At 53.4% G+C, this 24542-nt stretch overlaps 1 protein-coding gene across 2 annotated transcripts in view; it reads left to right on the forward strand.

The window, feature by feature from the left end:
- Window positions 1-24542, forward strand: part of FGF18 (fibroblast growth factor 18) — a 33300-nt gene continuing 8758 nt past the window's right edge. The window contains exons 1-3 of one of the 2 annotated variants that reach the window (XM_017640749.3): window positions 1-138; window positions 308-344; window positions 13939-14119. In XM_017640749.3, the coding sequence (XP_017496238.1) occupies window positions 107-138; window positions 308-344; window positions 13939-14119 (250 nt within the window). In that variant the 5' untranslated portion in view covers window positions 1-106. Of the gene's footprint in view, window positions 139-307; window positions 345-484; window positions 633-13938; window positions 14120-24542 lie in introns of those variants that run through there. The other variant, XM_036995057.2, reaches the window with a different exon arrangement.

Consider the following 24542-nt stretch of genomic DNA (forward strand, 5'->3'; position numbering starts at 1 on the left):
CAGCGGCGGCGGCGGCGGCGGAGGCGGCGGAGGCGCCCGGTCCTGGCCGCGCGGAGCGGACATGTGCAGGCTGGGCTAGGAGCCGCCGCCTCCCCCCCGCCCAGCGATGTATTCAGCGCCCTCCGCCTGCACTTGCCTGTAAGAGCCCGCGCGCGGTGCTGCCCACCCTGCCTGGCTGTCTGTCCGTGTGCCTGTGGTTCTGTCTGCCTGCCCGGCCGTTCGTCTGACTTTCCGACTGCCTATCTGTCCGTCTGCGCTCTCCCCTCTCTCAAGTTCCATTGACCACCTCTCCATCTCTCTCCTGCAGGTGTTTACACTTCCTGCTGCTGTGCTTCCAGGTACAGGTAGGTGAGCTCCTGACTCTGACCTTACCCCTCTCCTGCTGCTGTATACGCTGACCCCCCTCTCCCGTGCCGCGCCCCCTCCCTGTGCCCCACCCCTCCTGGGCGCGGAGCCCAGTGCACCTGTTCCCAGGGCTCAGAAGGGCGGCTCCGCGCGCTATGCGCCGGCGAGGGCCAGGCCAAGGGCAAGGGGCTCTGCTGCGGGTCTTGACTAGCGCGGCTGGGAGGAGATCACCGGAGCCGGCGGGCTCAGTCGCTGCAATGGGCCCTGGTCCAATGTGCCCACAGCTGGTGAGGAGTTGGGACCTGGGGATTTTCTCTGCCAACCGTCCCTTAACATCTCCGCCCGCTCCTCCAAACAAAAAGGCTCCTTTCAGCCGAGTGGATTTTGAGTCCAGGGAGAAAGCTTCAGTTGTAAATTACTCGGTGGTTCTAAGGCGTTTGCAGAAGAGAGAGACAGAGACAGATATACGGACGGACAGACTAGAGAGACTAGGGTGAGAGGGAGCAGAGGAGGGCTCCTGGACTGAGGGGCTATTGCCCTCGAGGCCGCTCCCGAATGGGCCGCGCTCCGCAGACCCTCGCCCAAGGTGGTGCAGCCCTCGGCTGGTTCCCCACCTCGCTCCCTGCTCGCTCGCTCTCCGTGAATCAGAAGAGGGCTTGGCGCTCAGCCTGGAAAGCACTTGCTAAAATCTGATCTGTTACTTCAGCAGCTTTCAGACTCAGGAAGGTCTTGGCATGCAGACAGTTGGAACGCTCGGGCTTCCAAAGCCATGGAAATGAAGGAAAAAGGGGGGTGGGAGGGAAAGAGAAGAGGGAAAGAGGGAGCGACTTCAACCCCGATTAGAACCAGACCAGGGCTGCCTCAGCTTGGTGGGAGGAGGGAGCTCAAAGGGAAAGGGAATAGGAAGTGCCAGCTGCCCTAGCCCCCCACCCACCTAGAGCTGCGGGGGAGGGGCCCTAGGAGGAGCTGGACTGGGGCCAAAAGAGATTATCTGCTCCTTTTCCGCCTGGGTTGAAGGCAGGTGTCCTCACAGGGTTAGAGAGGATGCTTAGACATTAGCCTTCTGGGCTCTGGAAGTACCCGAAGAAAGCCTTCAGCAGGGAAAATGGTGGTTCCCCGAGTTTTCTGGTTCCAGGAGTGTTTTATGTGTTGAGTGCTGCTGAGACTCAGCAGCCGCTTGCCGTGCTTGGTGATGGTTGTGGATCTGCTTATCTCCCCTCCACTCCTGGGAGAGGATTGTTCCCATCAGTATGGGCATTGAGCTGGGGGCAGCTAGTTGGGGCTGGGGGCAGGCTGGCTGACTGGACGGACAGACTGACGGCTTCTTTCCTCCTGTTGTCCAGGCTGGGGTCCCCAGTGACTCCTTGAATCAATACAACTGTAGTCAGTAACTCAAGACTGGCTGTTTGCCAAAGCAGATGTGACCCTGTGTGGTGGCGGGGTGGGGACTGGCTGGTATCAGAGAGACAGGCCAGTGCCAGGCATGGCCTATCTGGTTTGCAGCTGAGTACCCAAGCAGAGAGCAGGCCCCAGGGTCACTCTGGGGAATCTGCTTCTCTGACCTGGGTGAGAGCTCTTTTCCTGAACATTGAGCTTGGGGGTGAAGGACAATGAAATGTGCATGGAGGTAGAGAGATGGCTGGGGACTTTGTTGCTCAAGCCTCTTGATGACTACTGCCTCTTGGTCCTTGAAGTGCGGCCCAGGAGGGGTTGCTGTGTGGTCTGTGTTCTCTGAGGGAGTGTGAGGGAAGGAACCTAGATTCTGCATCCCACCTCCTCCTCCTGGACAGAGCTAAAGCCAGCCTCTGGGGAGAGAGCTGGGTGGTCTGTCTGAGTTAGGTCCATCTGGGTTAGGACTTCAGGCAGGTGAGGGAGCCTCTTCTCCTTCGTCTCTTAGCAAACCCCTTCCTCTGCAGCTTTTCCCCATCCAACTGCTGAAAGACTGATGTTTTTAACCCATGGTCCATGCACCTTTAGAATATCTAAGGATGGGATTATGAGGAAGAAGGGTCCCTGACACATTGCACTAAAATGGTGTCCAAGTGTGCTTGTGTCAGAGCAGGTTCTCAGCCCCCCCACAAATACTGAGAAGCACCTATGATTCCTGAAAGATAAAGAAATGCAACTGTAGGGGGTTATAGGCAAAGTTGGCAGGTTCATGTCCCCATTCATGCTCTAGGGACCAAGGTGGAGTGGCCATTAGAGGTAGAGATGAGGGGTGGCACCCACGTGTTAGTTGCCAGGAGTCTGAAGTCTGTTCCCTGCTGAGGTGGTGTTGGGCAGACAAAGGTAGCACAGCTACTTCCTGGGCAGAGAGAGCTTAGAGGGTGGTAGTGAGAGGTCCTTGGTGTGCATGGGCGGGTGTGGGGTGGGGGCAAGCCTCCCTGCATGGTGGAAAGGGCTCATGGCTTTGCAGTCCCTCACACTGGGCCTGAACCCCAGCTCCATCTTTCCCTATCTGTAGATCACTGCTAGTCATAGCTTCATAATTTTTGTAATGGGTGGCCCTGTGGGTGAAGGGATACATGATAGGTGTGGGAGAAATTTTGCAAAATCTCATCCACCCAGGAGGGCATATATTTCTGCTGGGTAATGGATACACCTATGCCCTTCCCTTCCCCCCCTCTATATTTTGGGGGACTGGTCCAGTCTTAGCAATGTAGTTTCTGGGCTCCTCCCCTCTTCCCATCTCTCAGCCCCCACTCACAGATTGGGCCTCCACTCCCAGCCACAGTCAATGCCAGACGCTGCCCTCCTCCTCTCCCCATGTAGAGAGCCCTGCCCTCACCCGCCGGCCACCCTGGGAAGTGGGAAGCTGGGAATTTAATAAAATCCCTTCTCCACACGACTTGGGATATCACGGGTAGCTCAAATCAGAAGAATTTAAAAAATTTCCAAGGGGAGCAGGCGGCGTGACCAGTAAATTGCTTTTCTGCACTTGGCTGAGCGCTGACAATGACACCGGCCTGGGCCTTTCACGCAGCTTGGCTGGCACCTGCCTGACATTGTTCCTGCTGCCAGGCTCGGCTAGGTCCTGGCCTTCCCCAGACAGGCCAGGCTTGAGGCAGGCCAGGGCAGGGGGAGCTTCCACCGACAGGCCCCTGTCCCTCCTGCAGCGCCAACTTCCTCTCTCACCGCACCATGTGTTCAAGTTTGGAAATTTCCTTCCACAGCCGCTCTTGGCCTGACCAGCCCCCACACATGGCCTCCTCAGGTTTAGAACCTGTCTCTAAGCTGGCTAGGATAGGGGAGCTGGGGACAGACTCCTTTAGAACATGATGAGGACGGGAAGCTGTCCCATTGTGTGGTACTTTTAATTTCTTAAAGCCGTGACATCAGCCACCCGTCCATCCAGTTAGGTATTCATATGACAGTACTTGCTGGGAGCTAGCTTCTTGGCTGGCCCTGGGAAGAGGACTAGTCAGTTCCTGACTTCAAGGAGCTCCCAGTCAAGGGCAAAAGTGCTTTAACCCCATCTGTTGTGAACTGTGGTGAGGTGCGAGCCAACTTCCTTCAGTCTTTGGGAGGAGGAACCTGAGGCTGAGGAGAGGTGCCTTGGCCAGATGGAAGAGAGCTGCTTGTAAGAATGCCAGAGCGGCTCTTGCATCAGGAAGCATGCTTCATTCTATTATTCTTCCTCCTGAAGTAGGAGAGGGTAATATCCCTAATTTGCAGATGGAGAAACTGAGGCACAGAGCCCGGAAAGGATTTGCTCAAGGCCACAGCAAAGACTCAAGATCTTGTATTCTTTCTACTACAGCAGACAGACTTTTTCAGGAAGACTACTGATGGCAACATGGAGTCCCAAGAGGCAAGCTAGGGGTCCTCAGTGAGAGACCCTTTTGGAGTCCCATGATAGGATCCCCATAGTAGGGGATTATCAGAGCCCAGGTAGGTGTCTTTGTGATTGAGGACCCCTGATTCAGAGACTGTAGGCCCTGATCTTCCTGGAATGTTCTGGTCTGAAAGGGTCCCAGAGCCAGAGGTGGGTGTTCGTGGGGGTGGGGCCCAAGCACTCCCCTCCCAGCCTCTTTACCAGCATGGAGGAGGTGAGGGTGGGAGGCACCCTGCCAGCATTCCTGTGGCCCCAGAATGTCACCTGCTCTGAGATAAGGTGGTGGGTTTTAAAATTTCTAGTGGTTGGTACAGCTGGTATCTTGGGGATAGCTCTGAAGGCATGTTGGGCCCACAGAGGGAGACGGAGGGGAACAGGGAGGAAAGGTCCTGCCCTCTAGCAGGAAAGTTGTGGGTGTGGGAAAGCAGGGTGCAGGCACACCAGGCTAAGAGCAATAGTTGTAGCCACCACCAGGCATTGTGTGCTCACATGTGACAGGCAGGAGTTTACATCTAGGCTAAGCCTCACAACCAGCCTAGGATTAGGGAATTTGCAGGTAGAGAAAGTGAGGCTCAGAGACATGAAATCACCTGCCTTTGGTCATACAGCAATAGAGAAAGGGCTGGCTTCAGCCCTGGGTCACCCATCTCTGGGGCCCAGGCTTCTTAAATAGCAGTGTGGGGGCTCTGGACTCTGCCAACCTGGTTCCAATTGTCACTCTGCCTTGTCTTTGCTATGTGACTTTGGACAAGTTATTGACCTATCTGGGTCTTGGCTTCTGCATGCATAAAATGGGAAGAAAACAACTGATAATCAGTCTTCTACTTTCTGAGGGTGTGGAGCAGGGGGCAGTGCAGAGGCCAGTGCTCCCAACACTAGTCTGTGTGTCAAGACCCAGCCCCTTTGCCTCTGCCTCTGGGAGGGCTCCCTTGTCCCCAGGGCACTGCCACCTCCTGGTGACTGGGGAGAAGGGAGGTGTTGATTGTTTCCTTCCTGAGCGCAAGGACCATCTGATGCACTTGGGTGCATCCAGAGTTCTTGCTGGGGCAGGTCTGCCCCCTTCTTGCAAGGAGTGTGGCAGATTACTCAGGGATGGTGCCAAGGTCCCTGCTGATGTGGTCTGGGCTGGGGACAGCCACAGGGCCTCAGAAAGAGCTGAGGCCTGCTGCCAGCTCTTTTGGCCTGAGTGTAGGGATTTTGTTCTGGAACATCAGTGGGGAAGTGGCCCCTTGGGCTTTAGTCAGGCTTGCTGGTATGGGTGAGAAATGTTTGGGTATCATTTGCGCTGACATCTAAATGGCATAAGGCCTCAGGCCCATTTAAAATGCTGCTTCACCAAGGATGCGGCCAAGGCTCAGCCTCCTGTGGGTCACAGAGCAGAAAGCCTTTCAGGATCCCTGGGACCCTCCTGGCTCTGCCACTGGCTCATTGGATGACCTCCCTCTCTGTGCCTCAGACTGTCCACCTGGGCATGAGTGAGATGAGCCCAGTAGCATCTATGGTGCCTGAATGCGTGGCTTTGGCATAGGACAGACCTAGGTTTGAGTTGGGTCTGTGCTGCTAACCAGCCATTCAGCAAATTTCTTAACCTTCAGTCTTCTGCACCTCAGTTTTCCCCATCTGTAAAATGTCATAATGAGAGGTACCTACTTGTTAAGGGTTATTGTCAGGACTGAGTGGGATCATGCACACAGAGTAGCAAGCACAAAGGCTGGCACCTCCGTAAATAACTGAGTAATAGTAATTGCTCAGTCGGTATATGCTGTATGTGCGTGTTAGATGTATGATATGCTGCAGAGTGCTGACAAATGTTAGGAAAGATGTGCTCCTCTGAGTTGGGAGCACAGGCTTTGAACTTAGGTCTGAATTTCATCCTCACTGCACGACTCACAGGCTGTGTGGCCTTGGGCAAGATCCTTAACCAATCTGAGTGCCTGCCTCCTAATCATGTGGGAAATAGGGAGAATAAGGCTCCTGCCAGGCCTGTAGGGAGGGATGATTGAAGTATGTCTTGGACCAGGGATGCAGTATGCCAGTTACAGTGCTGCTTCTCATTAGCAGTCAGCAAACATTTATGGGATGCCTGCTGCATAGCTGGTCCTTGTCCTGGATGACATTTTAGGGGGATCAAGAAGGCATCCAAGAGTTGAGCTTTTTCTGCCAAGTGTTCTGTGTGAAGAGATCGCCGATATTTTGGGCAGCTTTACTTACCTGCCTCCTCCTCCTCCTCCTTCCAACCCCTACCTTGGAACCCCTTGGCACTTTGTCGCCATCCTATGATCCAGTGTGTTCTCTGCTGGGGCTTACAGGGATGCATAGGAGTTCAGGCTCGGACCCAGCTCTCCTAGTCACACCCCACCTTGGCCTCATGGTAGTCATGTGAGTGAGCAAACTGCTTGGTCTCTCTGCAGTTCATCTTTTACTATGGGCATTGGGATAGAGCCTCCCCCTTGGGGTTGCTGAAAGGGTGGATTGTGGTCACCTGGGGGAAGCACTTGGCCCGGCACCCATCTCATTGTAAGTGTTGAGCAAATGTAAGGTGCAGTTATGCACTTGACTCTGGTGTGTCTAGAGGCCTGCTTGTCTGTTAGCTTGAGTTTCCTGGAAGTCAAGGGAGGCTGGGCCCATGCAGCACCTGGCACAGACCTAGCATGCAGAATAAATGTTGGGTCAGTGGTTGGGAGGGTTTGGGGAGATGCTTATCTAGGGGCCAGGCACCTGGATTGAGCCCCTCTCCTGGCATGAGGTGTGAGGCATGGGGGCTCAGGACTTGTTTCAGCTCTCAGACTTGAGAGAAATCTGAGAGGTCTGTGCAGGGGCAGGGTCTCAGTGGTGCCATGGCTACTCTGGTGAGGGCCCATGAAACCAGACTTGGGGTGAGAGGATCTGGCCAGGGAAGGCTTGAATCTTGAAATAGGAGCAAGTTGGGTGAAGACCCCGTGAATGTGTGTGTGTGTGTGTGTGTGTTGGTGTGTGTGTAAAAGCCATTACAGGCACACACAACATTCCACATGGAAGCAGGGAACAGCCTGACATGCTCAGAGAACTCCAAACCAGTTGGGGTGGCGGGAGCATCAAACTCAGGAATGCAGTGATGTAAAAGGCCATCATGGGCATAGAATATCAGAATAAAGGGCTTCTTTATTACCTTGTAAGCACGCATGACCACTCTCCCCACTTAAGTGCCTTAAGGGAGAGGGAATTGAAGCATGGACTGGAGGGAAGGGGAAAGGGAAGAAAAAAAGGGAGCCTGGGTCTTTAGGGGCTTTGCCCCTTCCCCCAGGCTGGCTCCAGGGTTGACTCCCAGCAGCACCCATATTGATGATCTGTACAGAAAAGGCTGATGTATGGGAAGACGGAGCTCCCAGTCAGCCGTGTTGGGTGGCATCACCCCCTCCCATGCTGATGGCTCAGCCCTGCCAATCAATACATTGATGGCCCTGGGAGCTTAATGGACAGGCTGGGGGTGGGGAAGGGCTCTTTGCAGCATCTCTGTGTCCTGGCTAGGCTGGGTATGGAGAGTGTGACAGGAGAAGGCAAGAAGCCTGGGGCTGAGGGGTGGGTGGGAGCGTCAGCCTGAGCCAAACTCAGATTCAAGGGTGGGCCCAACCTTCCTCCTCCCCTTTCTATCCAGAGCTGCCAGCTGGGGGAAATTCATGGGCTCTGGAGCCAGAGATGGGTTGAGATCTTGGCTCTGTTGTTTTTTATACAACTTGGATGAGTCCCTTGGCCTCTGTGTGTCTCTCTTTGTCATGGGATGGTAATGGTTCTGACCTGCCCAGGTTGTGTGAGAAGGAAGGAGACGGTGCCCGGAAAGTGCTTAGCTCAGGCCCTGGCACAGAGCAAGCACCCAGTAAGTGGGAGCCAGTGTTAGTTTCCCTCTCAATGATAATAATAACCCATGGAGCACTGTGGCTGGCAGCAACTCCCAGGCCTGAGTCCAGGCCTGCGCTCGAGGAAGAGTTTGGGGAGCTGCATTTTAGGGTGGAAAGGGGGACCGACTTTACCAGGGATTGCCCTGGAAGGGGGTGCAGTCTCAGCTTTGAGCCCAGAATTCAGAGAAGCCCTGAAAGCCCTCAGCATGGCTGGCGGCAGCTGCTGCTACAGGAGACAGGCGGGATGTGGCAGAAGTCTGTGGGCTGCCCATCCTGGGACCAGGGAGACCCTCCCTTTCTGGGCAGGCTCCAGGCAGGGGCATGGATTTTAAGAGGCCTTAAGGACAGGGACCTGGGCGGGAGGGGGCAGTCTGACCCCATCCATCCCTTGGATGGGGGGATGTGGCCCAAGGCCTTTAGCCCTTTCATGTTTGATCCCTGCCCCAGTTAGTTCCTGCCCCAGCAACAGCTTGTGGCCAGAACCAGCTGCAGTCCTGAATAGGGGAGAGAGAAGATGGGAGGGGAGAGGGGAGCCTGGAAGCGGACCAGTGTGAAGTGGTGGAGAGCTTGGGTTCTGGACTGAGGGGAAGCTGGATTTGAAATCTTGATTTCTTTTTCTTACTAATTCTTTGATGTTGGACAAGCAACATGACCTCTTCATGCCTCAGTTTCCTTATCTGTCAAATGGGGATAACAATCATAATGACTCACAGGGTTGCTTTGGGCATATAGATAATTCACCTGAACATAGGTAATTCACCCAAAGTGGTTCTTATCATAGAGGAAGTGCTCAATAAGTTGTGGCTGTTTTGAAAACAGAAGAAGAAAGAAAAAGAAAGAAATCACGGCTATTGTTATTAACATAATCTTTTTCTGAGGTAAATATTATAAACGATCCCTATTCTGCCATGGGAAAACTGAGGCTTAAAGAAATCAAATATGCTGGTGACTTGGAGTGGAGCTAGGTCACACCTGAGGTCAGTTTGTGCTGGTGGTTGTGGTGTTGAGTGTGTGGTGTGTGTGCATTTATGTAGTGTGTGTATGTGGAGTGATGTCTGATGGAGCAGGTGTTTGTAGGAGGTGAGAGTGTGGCCCTAGAAAAATACTAAGCCCCCAAAACATGCCTTTAGAACTATGAGCAGGTTGCATAAGGCTGAAATCTTTGGCTACAGGGAGCAGTGGTGGTCGTCAGATGTGCTGTGGGAGGGGGACTGGCTTGGAAGATGGCACTGCAGTGGGGGCCCACCTCAACTGCTTCCCATCCCACAGCAGGTTTCCACCAAGGTGCCTAAGAGAGGAGACTTGGATGGTAGGCAGGGGCTAGATCTTAAAGGACCACATATGGGCCCTGAGCCGTGGGTGATGGGGAGCCAGAGTTTGGAGCAGGAAGATGGCCTCACCTTGTGTGTTAGAGCACCAAGCTTGACGAAGAGGAGACCGCAGGCAGAAGGCAGAGGGTGCTGTTCCACTCAACACCATGTCTGTGCCAGCCCCTGGGGACCTTTGTAGACCTGGGGCAGAGTTGAACTTGTTGGGCCAAGGTTGCTACTGTGTAGTTTCTGGACTGGGAAGTGAATTTCCATCAGAGCCCAATCCCTCAGGGCAGGGAAGGGGCCGGCTGGGGTGTAACTGGGGTCTTAGGCTTCAGGAGGACCCACTATAGGTCATCCACTTTTGTTTTTTTTATTAAGGTATCATTGATATACACTCTTATGAAGGTTTCACATGAAAAAAAATATGGTTACTACATTTATACGTATCATCAAGTTGCCCCCAAACCCCACTGAAGTCACTGTCCATCAGTGTAGTAAGATTAGGCCACCCCATGTTGAGAAAAGCTGGCTCCACCAAAAAGAAATCTGTGGGTATGGGTTGAAAGGAAGGCAGAGGGACAAAAGATGCTTTCCGCTTCCGCCCAGGGCGGAATTCTAAACATGTCAACCCTGCTCGCCTTATGAGAGCTGCATTTTTTTCACCCTTCAGCTTTCCAACACCCCTGATGATTATGCACCTGGAGGAGTGTTAGCCAGGAAGAGAGCAGCTCTGACTGTCCTAGGAAGTTCTGGAAAACAGGTCCCCTCTCAGGCAGTGAGGTGCCACCCAGCTAGCAAGGGAGGAGTAGGGAGAGGACGGGAGAGAATGTTCCTGGGTTGGACTGCTTTGCGTGAGCTCTGCAGGCAGCCCCTTGAGCTCTATGGCTCCAGAGAGGTAGGTGCTTCAGGGATCCAGTCTGTGAAATGGACTCTTACTGGTGCCCACTTACATGGGTGATAGAGGGAATTAGACAGGTTCCATGTTTAGAGGGCTTCTTAGCAGAGTGCCTGGAACAGAGGAAAGCCTAACAGTTGATACTGTTTTATGAAAAACATCCTTGCCATCCATCTGTTGGGCACTCTGTCTGTCTGGGTAAGTGGTAGGGCTAATTTTGGCCACCATGTTTCCCTCATCCTAGCCACAGTCATTTAACAACATTTACTGGGTGCCTCCTTGGGGCAGAGCTAAAGATCCAGGGATGAGCCAGTCAGGCTGGACTCTGGGGACAGTAAGCCATTACAGTAGGCCCTAGCCCCTCCTGTCCAGAGGCCTAACCCATCCTGGGGTAAGATTGGGGTCAGGGGGGCAGGAATGTCTTCCAGAGGAGGCACCTGAGGTTGGGTGTCAGCCAGGCATAGGGGTCAGGGTGATCTGGGCAGAGAACCCAGTTTTTGCAAAGACCTGGAGCACCTCAGAGGTCTTTTCCAGGAATCCCAGGGCCTCCCCGGGTTTCAGGAGGACAGATTCTATTTCCATGTCAGAGGCCTCTCCTGCCACCTCCCTCTGGATTGATGTGGCCACAGAGTGTGGCTTAAATGGTGGAAGCTGAGCAAGATGGATTGTTTCTCTCACATCCTGGGGAAGGGCTACCGGATAGCCCCTGCTGACCCTGGGTCACTCACGCCGCCTCTGTCCAGTGGGCCAGGGAGAAAATCATTAATGGGAGACTGGCTTCTGGGGCAGGGCAGCTCCCCTGAGGGACCCAGGATGAGGAGATTGGTTTGACCTTTGGTCAATAAGGTCTCCTGTGAGCAGGAGGAGAGTTGGAGGATGGGGGGAAGGCTGCAGGTCCACCCTTGGGGGAGGGGACAGGGCAGGACCTTGGGAAATCATTCCAGGAAGGTCGCGGGCAGGAGGTCTTGATGACATTTACCCACCAGGTGTGGACCTCAGGGGGCACCAGAGTTCTACCCTCCCTGAGCACCAGGATGTGAAATGAGGTGGGGCCCAGGTATGAGATGCTGGCTGTGAAAGGTGATGGGGGCTGGCCATCAAGGGCAGAAGTGATGGCTGTGCACACTTGGTGGGTCTGTGACCAGGCCCTGAGCCCCAAGGCTGTGTGGCCCAGGGCAACCGGTTTAACTTATTCTGAGTCTCGGTATCTACATCTGTTAAACGGGGGTGATAAGCATTCCCTGGTTGCAAGGTTGTCGGGACAATCAGAAACAGTATCTTCTCAAACTGTCATCTGTGCCATCAAAGTACCTTGTCTGTAGGGAAAGGGGAGTGTGATCCACTTGTGTCCCCAGAGATGCTTCTGTTTGTAGGGGTTCCCTGTGAGCGTCTTAAAGGGCTCCCTTATATTCTCTCAGTAGTTCTGCCTACTGGGTATTTATTCTGTGCCAGGCGCTGTTCTAAGACTTTATAGCTTTAGTCACAGCAGCCCATGAGATAGGTGCGATTATCATCAATCTCTTACATAGGTGAGGAAACTGAACCACAGAGATGTTAGTAACTTGTGTGGGGTCCCTTCGCTAGGGAGTGGCATGCCCTGGTCTTTGAATACAGGTCCTGCTTCTGATGGCATGGGTTGGGCAAGTGGGGCTCAGCAAGGTGGGGCTGGAAGCAGAGTTTTGGAACCATAGGTCTGGGGCTAACTGCCGTTGCCTGCTCTGTGATCTTCAGCTTCAGGGCCTCAGTTTCCTTAACTGTAATGTGGGTTAAGGTGTCCACCCTGAGGATGAGAGTGAAGGTTGAATACTGTGGTCCAGCTGAGGTGCTGTGGGACCCAGGCTGGGGTGGGGAGACATGTGCAGGTGAGCCTGGGGACAGAGACCCTGGGCTGAGCTGGGCTGGAGTGTAGCAATAAGGGAAACATTGTCTCTGCCCTTGGGAGCTCACAGTTGAGGGGTGAGCCAGATCCTTGGACAGGCGCAGTCCAAAGAGGTCTGCCGTGGGCTGAGTGGGGTCATGCTCTTGTGGGGATAGGTCCTGAATGTCAGACCTTTTGGGCACATGGGACAAACCCACAGCACTATCTGGGCTTCAAGAATTGTTCAGCTTTATGGTTAAGATGGGGCAGGACGGACACACAACTAGCAGGGCATAGGAAGACCTAATTTAATGCTAAGCGGAATGACAAGACTTCAGATCTTTTCAATGTTCACTTGTTCACTCATTCATTCCTTCAGCAAATGTTTGAATTTCTACTGTGCTATGTGCTGAGGATATAGGAGCAAACAAGAAAGAGACAGCTCCAGCATCATGGCGCTGTCAGTCCAGTTGTGGGGAAAAAGACAAAAACTGGATAAGTAGATGTTATGTCTGGTTGATAAATGTTAGAAAGAAAAACAAAGCATGGATGGAGAGAAAAACAAAAACAAAGATGGAGAATAACAGAGATGGGGGGCTGCCTCAGGAAAACAGTCAAGGAAAGTGTATCTCAGAATATGACACTGGAGTAGAAAACTGAATGACGTAGAGAAGCCAGAATGTAAAAATCTGGGGAAGAGCATTGAAGCAGAGGAAAGAGCAAGTGCAAAGGCCCTCAGGCAGCTGTACATTTTGTGTTTGGAATGCTCAGAGGCACAATAAAGCCGCCAGTGTAACCCAGTGGGGAGGAGGAGTGGTAGGAGATGAAGGTGGAAAGATAGTGGGGGACTCATCCCACAGGGCCTTGAGGCCATGGTGGGGAACTTTATCTAAACATAGTGGGAAGCCCAGAGAGTGTGGAGGGGAGGATTACCCAAGGTGGTTGGGTTTGATGGAAGACAGACTACTGGGTGGCAAGAGTGGAAGTGGACGCTGCTGAGGAGGTGAGTGCAAATTGTCCAGGTGAGAGGCCATGCTCAGGGAAGGGAGACCAGAGAGACAGCGTGCTGCATTAGCCAGAGGTGTCTTACTGGAGTATGTCGTCAGAAATGAACTGAACCTCCAGGGATACAGGGAATTTCCATGGGAGATGCAATGTGAAGTCTTCTCCAAGAGAGGCCGGGGACATGAGGATGCCTGGAGCAAGATGAGCAAGATGAGGATTCCTGGAGAGGAGAGCCCCCAGCACTGGCTCCTAGGGAGAAGTGGCAGTGGATTGTGGCCATTCCTCCCCAGGATGACACTCACCAGGTCTCCCTCCTTCCTCACCATGCACCCAGATGTCAGTTCTATCCCCCCATCCCTCTGCCATCTCCATATTGATTTTGGTACTTTTCTTCCCACTTGCTCACCTCATCCTTACAGCCACCCTGGGAAGTAGTCAGAGCAGGGGTTCTGCTCTACCATTTTGCTGGGAAGGGATCTGAAGCAGAACAAACCATGTACCCAAGGTCACATATGAAACCTCTACTCTATACCTCTTACTTTAATTTGGAGCTGTGGTGGAAAAGTAGTAAGCTCTACTGTCAAATAGATGTAATCCTGATTCTGGCTGGGCCAACTGGGCGACTTGCCTCCCTTCTCTGAGCCTCAGTTATCTCATCTGTGAAATGGGGGTGGTAACAGGGTGGTTATGAGCGTGTGCCAAGACCTGGCCCAGAGCCAGCACAGCCCTGGCTCTTTGTTGGATTATGGTTCCTGTGTGCAGGGAACCCAGGACTTCCAAGGTGGCTCACTGATGCCCCCTTCCCTGCCCAGGTGCTGGTGGCCGAGGAGAACGTGGACTTCCGCATCCACGTGGAGAACCAGACGCGGGCTCGGGACGATGTGAGCCGTAAGCAGCTGCGGCTGTACCAGCTCTACAGCCGGACTAGTGGGAAGCACATCCAGGTCCTGGGCCGCAGGATCAGTGCCCGTGGCGAGGATGGGGACAAGTATGGTAGGTGCCAACCTCTTCTACCATGTGCATACTCTTCCTGGCCTCATCAGGTTCAAATCCCAGCTCTGCCATGTCCTGGCTCTGAGACCTTGCACCTGGCACTGGGCCTCAGTTTCCTCATCTGTAAAATGGGGATGTTATAGTGCATCATCCCCTGGAGTCTTGTTGGGAGTGCTAACTGAGGATGTGAATAAACAGTGCTTTTGCTGGTAAATGCCCATAAATGCCAGTCATCACGGGTATTAGTGCTTTGCCTGGTGATGGCTTAGAGCAGGTGGCTGCTCCCTGTGGCCCTTCTCCACCAGCCCCAGGTTTAGACACTCAGCAGCACACTTTTTGCATGCTCCTGTCCGGGTGCTGGAAACCAACCTGGTGGGAGTGTGTGTGCTCGCAAGTCCGTGTGTGGGAATACACGTGCATGTGCGCATGGATGCACGTATGTATGTGTGCACTGTGAGCTTGAGCTTGTGTACTTGTGAGGCAAGGGTGCTCACAGCACCTTGGGCCACGGTTCCCTTGACCTGCCCTTGACCCTAGAACTGCCCAGCCCTCGTCTGTGGTGTTCAGGAAACTTCACCCATCTCATGTAGTCTCTGAAAGGGGGCTGGGAAGAGTGAGACAGCCTGATTCCCTTCCCTCTGCAAGCCCCCAGCCCAAAAAGACCCCTGGCAGTGAGTGAAACAGACAGGACTCCAGCTTCCCAGAGCTTGGAGGGGATTGGGGGCAGGTGCTGAGCAAATAGGGACCCTGCTCCCACTGGTTCCTGCCTTCTCAGGTGCCCCAGGCCAAGGTGCAGGGCTGGGACTGGGGTCCTGCTTGTGCGCTGTGGGCCTGCCAGCCTAGGCTTATCTGGGATGATGCCCTGCCGGCCCGCCGGCCCCTGCCCATTGCAGTCAAGACGTGACAACAAGACAAATAATTTCTTGGACCTTTTATCTTGGACACCATTTATTTTCCCTCAGCCCCGGGGCAGGGCTGACCTCATGGTAGGGCCCAAGTGTGGCAGCTGCGCTGTCACTGGGGGCTGGGCCAGGCCAGGCTGGGCAGGGCCGGGCCAGGCTGGGCTCCTGTCTCCAGGCCAGCTGCCTCCCCTCCCTTCTCCCTGCCCCATCACTCTTTACTGCCCCCATTCCCCTCCCTCCCTCTTTCCCCTTCGTCCTTTTTCAGTCCTGCTGCTTCTGCTTTTATCTGGGCCTCTCTCTGAGTCCCTCTCTCCTCCTTCCTGGTTCTCATCTCTTCCCCCCCTTGTGTCTGTCACCTCTTGGTTCCCCCTCATCCCACCACCTCTGTCCTTGCCCCTGCCTCCCTCCCTAGGACCATGGCTTTCCCATCCCTCCTCCCCACCTCTCCCAGGTCCTCTGCTGGCCTCCTCTCTAGGGCCTCTGTCTCTCCTGCCCCCCTTCCACGGATGCCTGGCTGTGCCGGGCAGACCCAGGTGGTGGTTTTCCCTGGGATCTGCTGTCCAGTTGCTGCCAAGGAAGGGGCAGCTGGCTGGCCGGGGCAGGAGGGAGGTGCCCTCCTGGGGAGTCCCCGGAGCTCTCGCTGGCCCCTCCAGGCTGCAAGAGTACAGGGGGGTCAGACTCTGGTCTGAACCATCTGTCCGCATCCTGAGACAGGAGGCAAGAGCTTGGGAGGGAGAGGAGCCCGGGAATGGCCAGCCCCTCACCCCAGAAGTCACTTGCCCTCTCATTTCCTCTGCCTGAACTGGAGAACCAGGGAATCTCACCTGCTGTCGACTATAGGCAAGCCCTTTGCCTTCTCTGGGTCTGCTTCCCTTCTGTACAATACAAGAGTTGGACTAGAGTAGTGCTTCTTAAACATAAATGTGCATATGAATGACCAAGGGCTCCTGTTAAAATGTGGATATTGATTCAGTGGGTCTAGCGTAGGGCCTGAGCTCTGCATTTCTCACGAGCACCCGGTAATGCTTGCTGATGGGCCATACTTTGAGTATCCAGGGAGTATCCCATCTCAGCTTCTCCAATTTCACAAACTCTAGATTTAATAATTCTCTCTCAAGTAATATGTTTATCACTCTTTCAGTCCCCCCAAACCCAGGGCAGTGTGGTGCATTGCTGGCTGCTGAGGCTGCTCCATTTAAATGTCACATTAGAAATGCAGATGAGGCAAAGAGACCTCATCTGTGAGCCCTGAGAGAGGAAGTGAGACAATGGAGCCACCTGAGGCTTCCAATCTAGATAATCAATACAAATAGTATTGGGAGGGTGATTTATGTGGCCAAGCTCAGCCAGGAGGATCAGGCTGCATTTAGGGCCTGCCCTGCATGTGGGGGAAGGGTGGCCAGGAGTCCCCGGTCAGGCCAGGGGACCCAGGGCTGTCCAAGAACCTGCACCCTTCTTCTCAGGGCTTGGCCAGCTGAAAGAATGATGCGATCTGGGACCTGCGTTCGCATATAGATGATTGCAGTCTGCGAATTTCACACAGTCTAGGTATAAACAGAATCCGTCCCTATAAATGCCTGGAGTCTGGAATCCCCACAAACATGCAAAGTCTCAGGTTCAGTGGCATTCAGAGGTGCTAGACTGTGGATGGGCCAAGGAGCAGGCCCATGTTTGTGTGGGTGCCCTGCTGAGGAGCCCTTGGCTGGCTTTCCAGCAGTGAGCAGCCTTTGGTGCAACCTACACAGATGTTAGGGGGCTTCCCCACCATGTTGTTCTGCAGGAGGGTCTCCATGTGGTCCCCTAAAGCTTTCCCAGGGCACTCTGGGAGGCCCCTGAGGGTGGGCTGGTCCAGGGACAAGAGGCTTTCTTAGCTTTGGGTTGGACTCTGGAGGGAGAGGTATGCAAGCCAGGGACTGGAGGCTTAGGTAGTGGGACATCTGGCAGGCTGGGTACTTGGAGAAGGGCCACCCTGCCCACATGGAGTTATTATATCAGCCCCTCCTCTTCCTGCCCTTGGTGCTGGTCACTTCTGTCCTGCAGGCAGTTGCCACCTTGAAGAAAAAGCACTGGACCACAAGGCAGAACACCTGGGTTCCAGTTAGGGCTCTGCAGCTGAGTAGCTTGTAGAGCTTGGGGCAAGCGTGTCTTGCCCTAGGCTCAGTTTCTTCCTGGGCCAAGCGCGGTGGAGAAAGCCCACTCCACCTGCCTCAGGAGGCTGCTGCTCATAAGGAAGCCTGGATGTGGAGGTGTCAGCTCCTCCTGGCTGCAGGTGGCAGGACTTCTAGGAAAGAAGAGCCTGGGAGTGGTAGGGCCCCAGCTTTGTGATGGTGGTGTGGGGCAGCGCTGCTTTTATAAGCCTTATGATTGGATATTCCTGCCTGCTTTCATTTAAAAAAAGGCTTCTCTGCTTGAGGAGAAAAAATGATAAAAACCCCTCACATAACGTTTTGCAGTACACCAGTCTCCTAGGACTGATGGTGCCTGGAACAGCCCCCAAGCAGGCCACTGGAGGGGCTGTGGTAGCTAGAGGGGTGGTCTTTAGAGGGGCTGAGCATGTAGGCTCTGGAGTCTGACAGGATTTGAATCTCTGCTTCACTGCTTAGGAGTTGGAGACCTTGGCTCCGTTTACCCTTCTGTGAAATGCTGTCATTGAAATGAGAGACTATCTTATGCCCAAAGATGATGTGATTATTATAGCAAGAATATGAGTAATAACACCTGAACTCATTGCTGTTGTGTAGGGATAGGGAGGTGTCCCCTCTCAGGAACTGGTTCCTGGGGCTTCCAGAAGGGACCCTGCCTCTCTCCCATCAGTGGGGCTCTGGCTTGGCAGCTGCAGATAGAAAAGGCTTCTTCAACAGGATTCCAAGCAGCAGGGCTGGCCTGGCCACAGGCTGGCTGCTGTCTGGCTGGATGAGGAGGGGTCTTAGGACCTTATTGGCTAGTCTGGTCCCCCAGTTCATGCTGGAGTCCCTCACTCACTGGCGCAGAATTACTGAGCCCCAGGAACACAGTGGTAAGACACACCTGGTTCCAGCCTTCAAGGAGCTCCCAGGCCAGAGACCCTGCTCTTGTCTAGGGGCTACTCTGAGTAGGAGGAGCTTAGGCCCCTAACTTCCTGTGTGACCTTGGCCCTTCCCATTCCTCCTGGTTTCCTCACTGTTAGTGGGGATCGAGTGTAGCGTGGAGTTATGCCACCAGCTTCTTCTGTGTGGATTCATCTGGGATCCCAGCTGCGCTGCCACTTCCCAGGGGTCACAGAGAGCCGGCGTGGCCCAGCACTGGCCCTGCTCGGCTGGGCAGCCTTCCTGAGCTCCCTTGCTCTAAGAGCCCTAAGAATGTGAGCTCCTTGAAGGCAGTGATTTTTCTGCATGTCCTCATGTCCAGTTCAAAGCCTAGCAGAAAGCAGGCTGCACTTAAAGGTTACTGGTCGAATGAATAAAATAATTATGGGGCAACTGAGAGCACGATCAGGCGGCTCCCACAGCAAGGTGTGTGAGGTGCTCCAGGGCTGAGCTGGTGACAAGAACGGGCCAGGTCCTCCAGTCCCCATTTCTCTCAATCTCGTACCTGCTTGAGGGCTGTGTTTGAGCAAGGAGCAAGGTCTTTTGGGCTGGCCTGTATGGCTGAAGCAACAGAGAACAGCCCGCTGTCTGAGTCTGGTGCCCTATTCTCCATATCGCAGTCCAAAATGGAAGACTGCGTTACTCTGCTCTCAAAGGTGCTCATGGCACTTAGAATGGAATCCAAGTTCTTAGGGCAGCAGTAAGGCCCAGCATGGCTTGGTTCCTGACTACTGGTCCAGCCTCAGTCTGCACCGCCTCATCCTTGCCCATTTTGTGCCTGCCGCAGGGGCCTTGCTGCCACCACTTAACACACTGGGCATGCTTGCAGAAGCTAAGCCCTTCACATGGGCCGTCCCTTCAACCTGAGCATGCCGCTCTCCCAGGTCTCCCCATACGGCTTCCTCCCGCGCTTCACTCAGGCCTCTGTCAATTGCCCCTTTATTGGAGAGCTCCCATTTCTGTCCCTAGTGGGCATTTTATTATGCATTTAGGTATTTGCTCTCTGTCTCTCCTGTTAAAATGGAAACTCCTTGAGGGAAGGAGGCTTTGTCTGTTGTGTTCACTGCTATGTCCCCTGCACAGAGCCAGCCATAACAGGTGCTCAGTGTATGCTTGAGCCAGTGAATGCCTGGATGACCCCTGTATGCATCCAGGAGTGTGTCCCCAGGGCAAGGGCCTGGCACAGAGTTCAGCACACAGTAGGTACTTGGCGAACCAATGCTCCTTCCGTCTTCCTCTCTCACCCTCCCTTCCAGCATTCCAGGCTGCCAGAGTGGCTAAGTGCAATAGGGATATGGCAAGCAGCAGACTCGGCTTCCTCTAGGTCTTTCCCAGCTGGGAAAGGCATTAAATCCTGTGCCCTCTGAGCTCGTATCCCATAACTTCTGTCCCCAAGAATAGCCCCCCACACCTCTTGACTTTGCAGCTGAAATGGCCACACTGGAGCTACAGCTAGGATTAAATAAAGCGCTTGATCAATCCTATTGAATTCTCCCCCTTCCTTTCTGGTGAGCCCATGTGGCCAGAGAATCTCCTCAGGGACTTTATGGGAAGGGAAGCTGTGGGCACCTTTGGAGAAGTCATAGTATGGTGTGTGTGTGTGTGTGTGCATGCACAGTGAAGGGGATCTCCCCTTCCTCTCAACCTGGCCCAGCTTCAGAGGTGGGCTGGGAGTGATTTGGTAGCACCTCCCAGTGCCTTTGTGGCAGGGATGGTTCCACTCTGGAGGGTGACACCTGGAGAGTGGCCACCTTGCACGGGCCCGGGTCAGGGGCTGGCATTCCCAGCCTCTCACTGGCTCTGGCCGTCTGCTCTGCCATCACAGGGCTTGGGGGGTTAACCTGAGGTTCTGAGAAAAGAGACCCATTCTCCACCTTTGTCCTGTTGGGCTCCCTCTCCACCTTTGTCCCCCTTTCCCTCTTGAGTCCTGTCTCCTAAGTGTCTGGGCTAGGTCCCTCTCTGGTTGCCTCTTTGCATCTTTCCCTGCTGTTTCCTACCCTTCAACCGAAAAGTCATCAAACTGAGCCTCTGGATCACAGCCTGGGAGGCCAAGCTAGGAAATCATACTGGAATCAGTGAATCAATCAATGTCATTCTGCTGTTGCCGGTCTGCACAATATCCATTCCACTTTGCCTAACTCTGTCTGAATCTCTATCTCCCTCTGACTAGTTCTGGAGTTACTCTGCCTGTGTCCAAATCCTGGCCCTACTGTGTGACTGGGAAAAGTAACTTATCTTCTCAGTATTCAATTTCTGCATGTAAAATGGGTGTAATAATTTCTACCTCAAACAGTTGTTGAGGGGTCTAACTACATTCCACATTCAAATTTTGAGCACAGTGCCTAACTGGTACATGCTCAAATAAGTATTAGCTGTTATTTTAAAGTTATCATTATCACTACATGTGTTTAAGAGAAGTGGGAGGGAAAAAAAGACAACATGAGGTTTTTTTTTAATAGAAAAGGCTTTTTCTTTCATTCTCTCGTTTCCCTTTTTGCTTTCCTGTCTGGATGCTGGAGAGAGGATCGGTCCTGGGGCAGGAGCTAGGCTCCCTCTCTGCGCTGAGCACTGGTCAGGCTTGCACTGTGGGCTCTCCTTTCTGGGAAGCTGTGTTGTGGGGGACCCATTAGGCACTCATGCCTGCTCTGCTTCATGCAGCCTCTTCTTCCCATGACCAGATCTAAAGCTGCGTTCTTGCCCCTCTGGCTGTGGTTTGAGCCCAGCCGTGGGTGCTCTTCAGGGCTCCCCATCTCTCAGCATCAGCTTGAAGCTACCTTCTTCAGGATGACACCAGGGACCTCTTCTCCCTCAAGGTCATTTGGGAGTGGGGCCAGGGAGGGGCGGGCCCCAGCCTTTGGCTCTGTGGGCATCTCCACCCACAGACCCCGCCCCAAGAAAGGGAGTTCAAAGCAAGGATGTTCTCCGCTTGCCTGTGGTGTTCCCTCACCCACTCCCCAGGAGAGGGGCAGGAGTGGAGGAGAAGAGGAAGGTTGGGGGACAGGGGAAGACCAGAACTTCCGGGTTAGCCTGCTTGGGTTTGAATCCTACCTGGGTTTTAACTCCATCACTGTGTGACCTTGTGACTGAGTTTTCTCACCTGTAAAATGGGGATGAAAAGAATTGTTTCAATTTATGGGCTTGTCTAACCTACGTGGGATGATGCATATAAGGTAGTTAGAACAGTGTCCAGTATGTCACAACTTTAAATAAATGTAAGTCACTGATACTTCTAGAGGAACAGAACTGAAAGAGCCCTCGGAAGTCACCTGGTCCCATCCTAGAGAGGGTCAGGGTTTTTTCCCTTTGTCACACAGCAATCAGAATATGTGATTTTAATCCTGAGGCTGGGGCTGGAGAGGTAGGAACTCAGAGCTCTGGTGAGTGGCAGGAATAATACCAGGAGTAGCACCAGCAGGGAACAGAGTGGCTAAGGGCATTGACTGTGGAATCAGGGACTGGCTTTGAACTTCTACCCTGCTTTGACCAGCTGTGTGCCCTTGGCCAAGTCCCTTTACCTCCCTGAATCTCTTTTTCTTTAACTCTTCAATAGTGTTACTCATACCCACAAGGCCATTTATGCATTTGCTAAAATTTACCTATTTGTCACTTACTGTGTGCCAGGTGAAGGCTAGGGGCTAGAAATCAGTAAGACAGACAAGGCCCTGCCCTCCTGGAGCTTATCTATTTGGACAGAGATGTACAATAAAAGAAAGAGCCCATACAATGATTTGAAGCAGGGCTCTGAGGAGCATGGAGCTGGGTAGGGTGGTGTGACATTGGAGAGCATGGCCAATGAAGACCTCTCTGAGGTGACATTTGGATGGCAACATAGAAGATGAGAAGCCAGTGTGGGAAGCTCTGGGCAAGGCAATCTCCAGGCAGAGGTAACAGCAAGTGCAGAGGCCCTGAGGCAGGATGTGCTTGGTGTTTTGGGAGGAAGGGCAAGGAGCTTGTCGGCAAGAGGGCTGCAAGGGTGGGAGGTGGGGATGGCCAGTGGGGGCAGATCTTGTACCCCTGTGGGTCCCTGTAAAGGGCTAGATTTTAAGGGGGTTGGAGATCCTAGGAGGCTTTTTAGCAAGGAAGAGACTTAACTAATTTTATATTTTTAAAGGATCTCCCTGGCTAGCAAGGGAGGTGGCGAGGGAGGAGGTAGTTGGGCTGTGCAGCCTGGAAGGTGAGGTCTGATGAGGAGGGGAGCGAGATCGTGTCCCCATCTCCTCCCGCTCGGCCTGATACAGGCCTCTGGGAGGGAACTGAGCCAGATGGGGCTGCGAGCTCTTGAGAACTGCCTCTTGCAGGCTTAGGTCATGAGAGAGGGGACCGTGGTGCTGGGGACCAGGCAGGTTCCAGGGCAAACCTGGCCTGAGTGGGTGGGGTCTCCATCTCCCTCTCTCTCCATTAGTCTCTCTCTTTCTCACTCTGAGAACTGCTGCTGCTATTACTCCCCAAAGACTTTACATAATTCTGGCCTGACTCCCTCCTCATTATGTCATGTGCTGAGTGGAGTCTAGGTCACTCTATGGCTTACTGCGGTCAGGGAGAGCAGACGGCTGGCTCCCCTGGTGTGGTGGTGGCTAGAGTAGACCCTCTCCACTGGAGTGAGGGTGGCTGGGCTTGTGGGGGTGGAGGTGCAGCCCAGCCCCAGGCCCAGGCCCAGGCCCTTTGGATGGCTCAGGCAAAAGCCAGGGCTTCCTGTGGTGGGCTGGGGCTGGTAAGTAGTGCTAGGTGTGCTTTGAGCCATGTGCCTTGGAGCCCAGGCCCCACCAGAAGGAGGCAGGCAGACCTGATGTCAGCCATTCCTGCTGGGTTGCTTCTCTGAACCTTAGTTTCTTATACTGCAAAATGGCGACAGAGGCATCCAGTGCTCATGGGGATGTGTGACTTTAGTAGGCTCACACTGGAGGCTGAGTGTGCATATGGTAGGAGATGTTCTGAGGACAGAGGCCCATGCACATTCTGGGAGAGGGGCAGACACAGCAGTCTCTCCCTCAGACTCACTTGGGCTTGCCTGGGCCCCAGCACTGTGGTCTTCACCCCTTCCTATGGCCTCCCCATCCCTACCCCTCTCCTAGACCCTGCCCCCAATCCCAGGGAGAACCCAAATAGGGTGGAGGCCCCCCTCCCTTGCACAGGTAAGGAAACTGAGGCCTAGAAGAGGGTATGACTTTTTCAAGGTCACACAGCCCAGAATGGCCATGCCGAAAATGGAATCAGACCCCATAAATTCCAGCCCAAGAAGACATTTTCCAATATACTTCAGAGTGTAGGATGCCAGCAGCCCTGGAGAATGCTGAAGAAGCTCATGTCAGAGGGCATGCCTTGGGGAGGCAAGTTCTGCTCCACCTCTGCCCTTTTACACACATCTGTCTTTTTTCCACTGTGTGGTTTTTTTCCTTTTGGGAAAACAGTTTTGTTTTGCTGTTAGTAGGGAACTTAAACAACAGTTACTGAGTTACTTCTACTCAGCTTCTGAGAACAGGGAGGTTGGCCCTTTCCAGCATTATTCCGTGGAATGCTCACAATAACTATTGGATGATTATCCCCATTTCACAGGTGAGAAAACTGAGGCCCAGGGTCATACAGTTGGCAAGTGGGGCCAGGGTTTCATACCCAGTTCTATGCATTCCAAAGCTCTCACCTTCCCCTTTCACATGCTACCTTCTTCAGAAGCTTCTGGGATTGGAGATCCTCTTGACCCCCCCACAACTCCCATTCCATGTGGGGTCTGAGCTTTTTGGGGAGATGTGGAAAGCAAATCCCTGAACTGTTGTGCCATTTGCCCTGGGCTCCCAGGGAGAGTTATCGGGAGTTGGAGAAGGGGAGCAGGGAGATTAAGGGCTTGTAAGGACCATCTCAGCTTAGTATTGGTTAATGTTCTTGACTCAGTGTTTACTAGGGGTGGGGGAAGGTGTAGAGAAGAATGTGCCCCCACCCTGTTTCTAGAATTACTAAATTCTTGTTAGATCTTTAAATTTTATGTAAATTCTTCTTATTTTCCTTGGAAAGGTGGGGTATCATATTTTAATTAGTAGCGGTGTCAAAGGAGGGCTAGATTAATGATTGGAAATCCTGAGTTCCAGATGGTTTTAATTTTCACAGCAGGGCACCAGGGCATATATTTTTAAATTTTTTTATTGAAATCATACCTGGTGTATTTTAGGGGCTCTGAGGTACACTCTTTGTGGCTCCAAGGATACTGTATTTAGGGCTATGATTTTTGTTATGGAAAAGCAAGTCCCTTGTCAATGAAATTAAAATTTTGTGGGGGAGGGAGGGGCAGGTGCTGGGAAGCAAAGGGTCAGGGTTGGGAGGGTGAGACTGGGAGGCAAAGAAGGCAGCAGGGGTAGGGAACCAGGCACAGGGATTCAAGACTAGAGAGGAGAGAGCTCAGAGAGGGTGCATGGCTTACCAAAGTCACAAAGCACCCTACTAGGGAGAAAATGTGGGCTGGCCAAG

The sequence above is a fragment of the Manis javanica genome, chromosome 1 (genome assembly GCF_040802235.1).
Source record: "Manis javanica isolate MJ-LG chromosome 1, MJ_LKY, whole genome shotgun sequence".
NCBI lineage: Eukaryota > Metazoa > Chordata > Mammalia > Pholidota > Manidae > Manis > Manis javanica.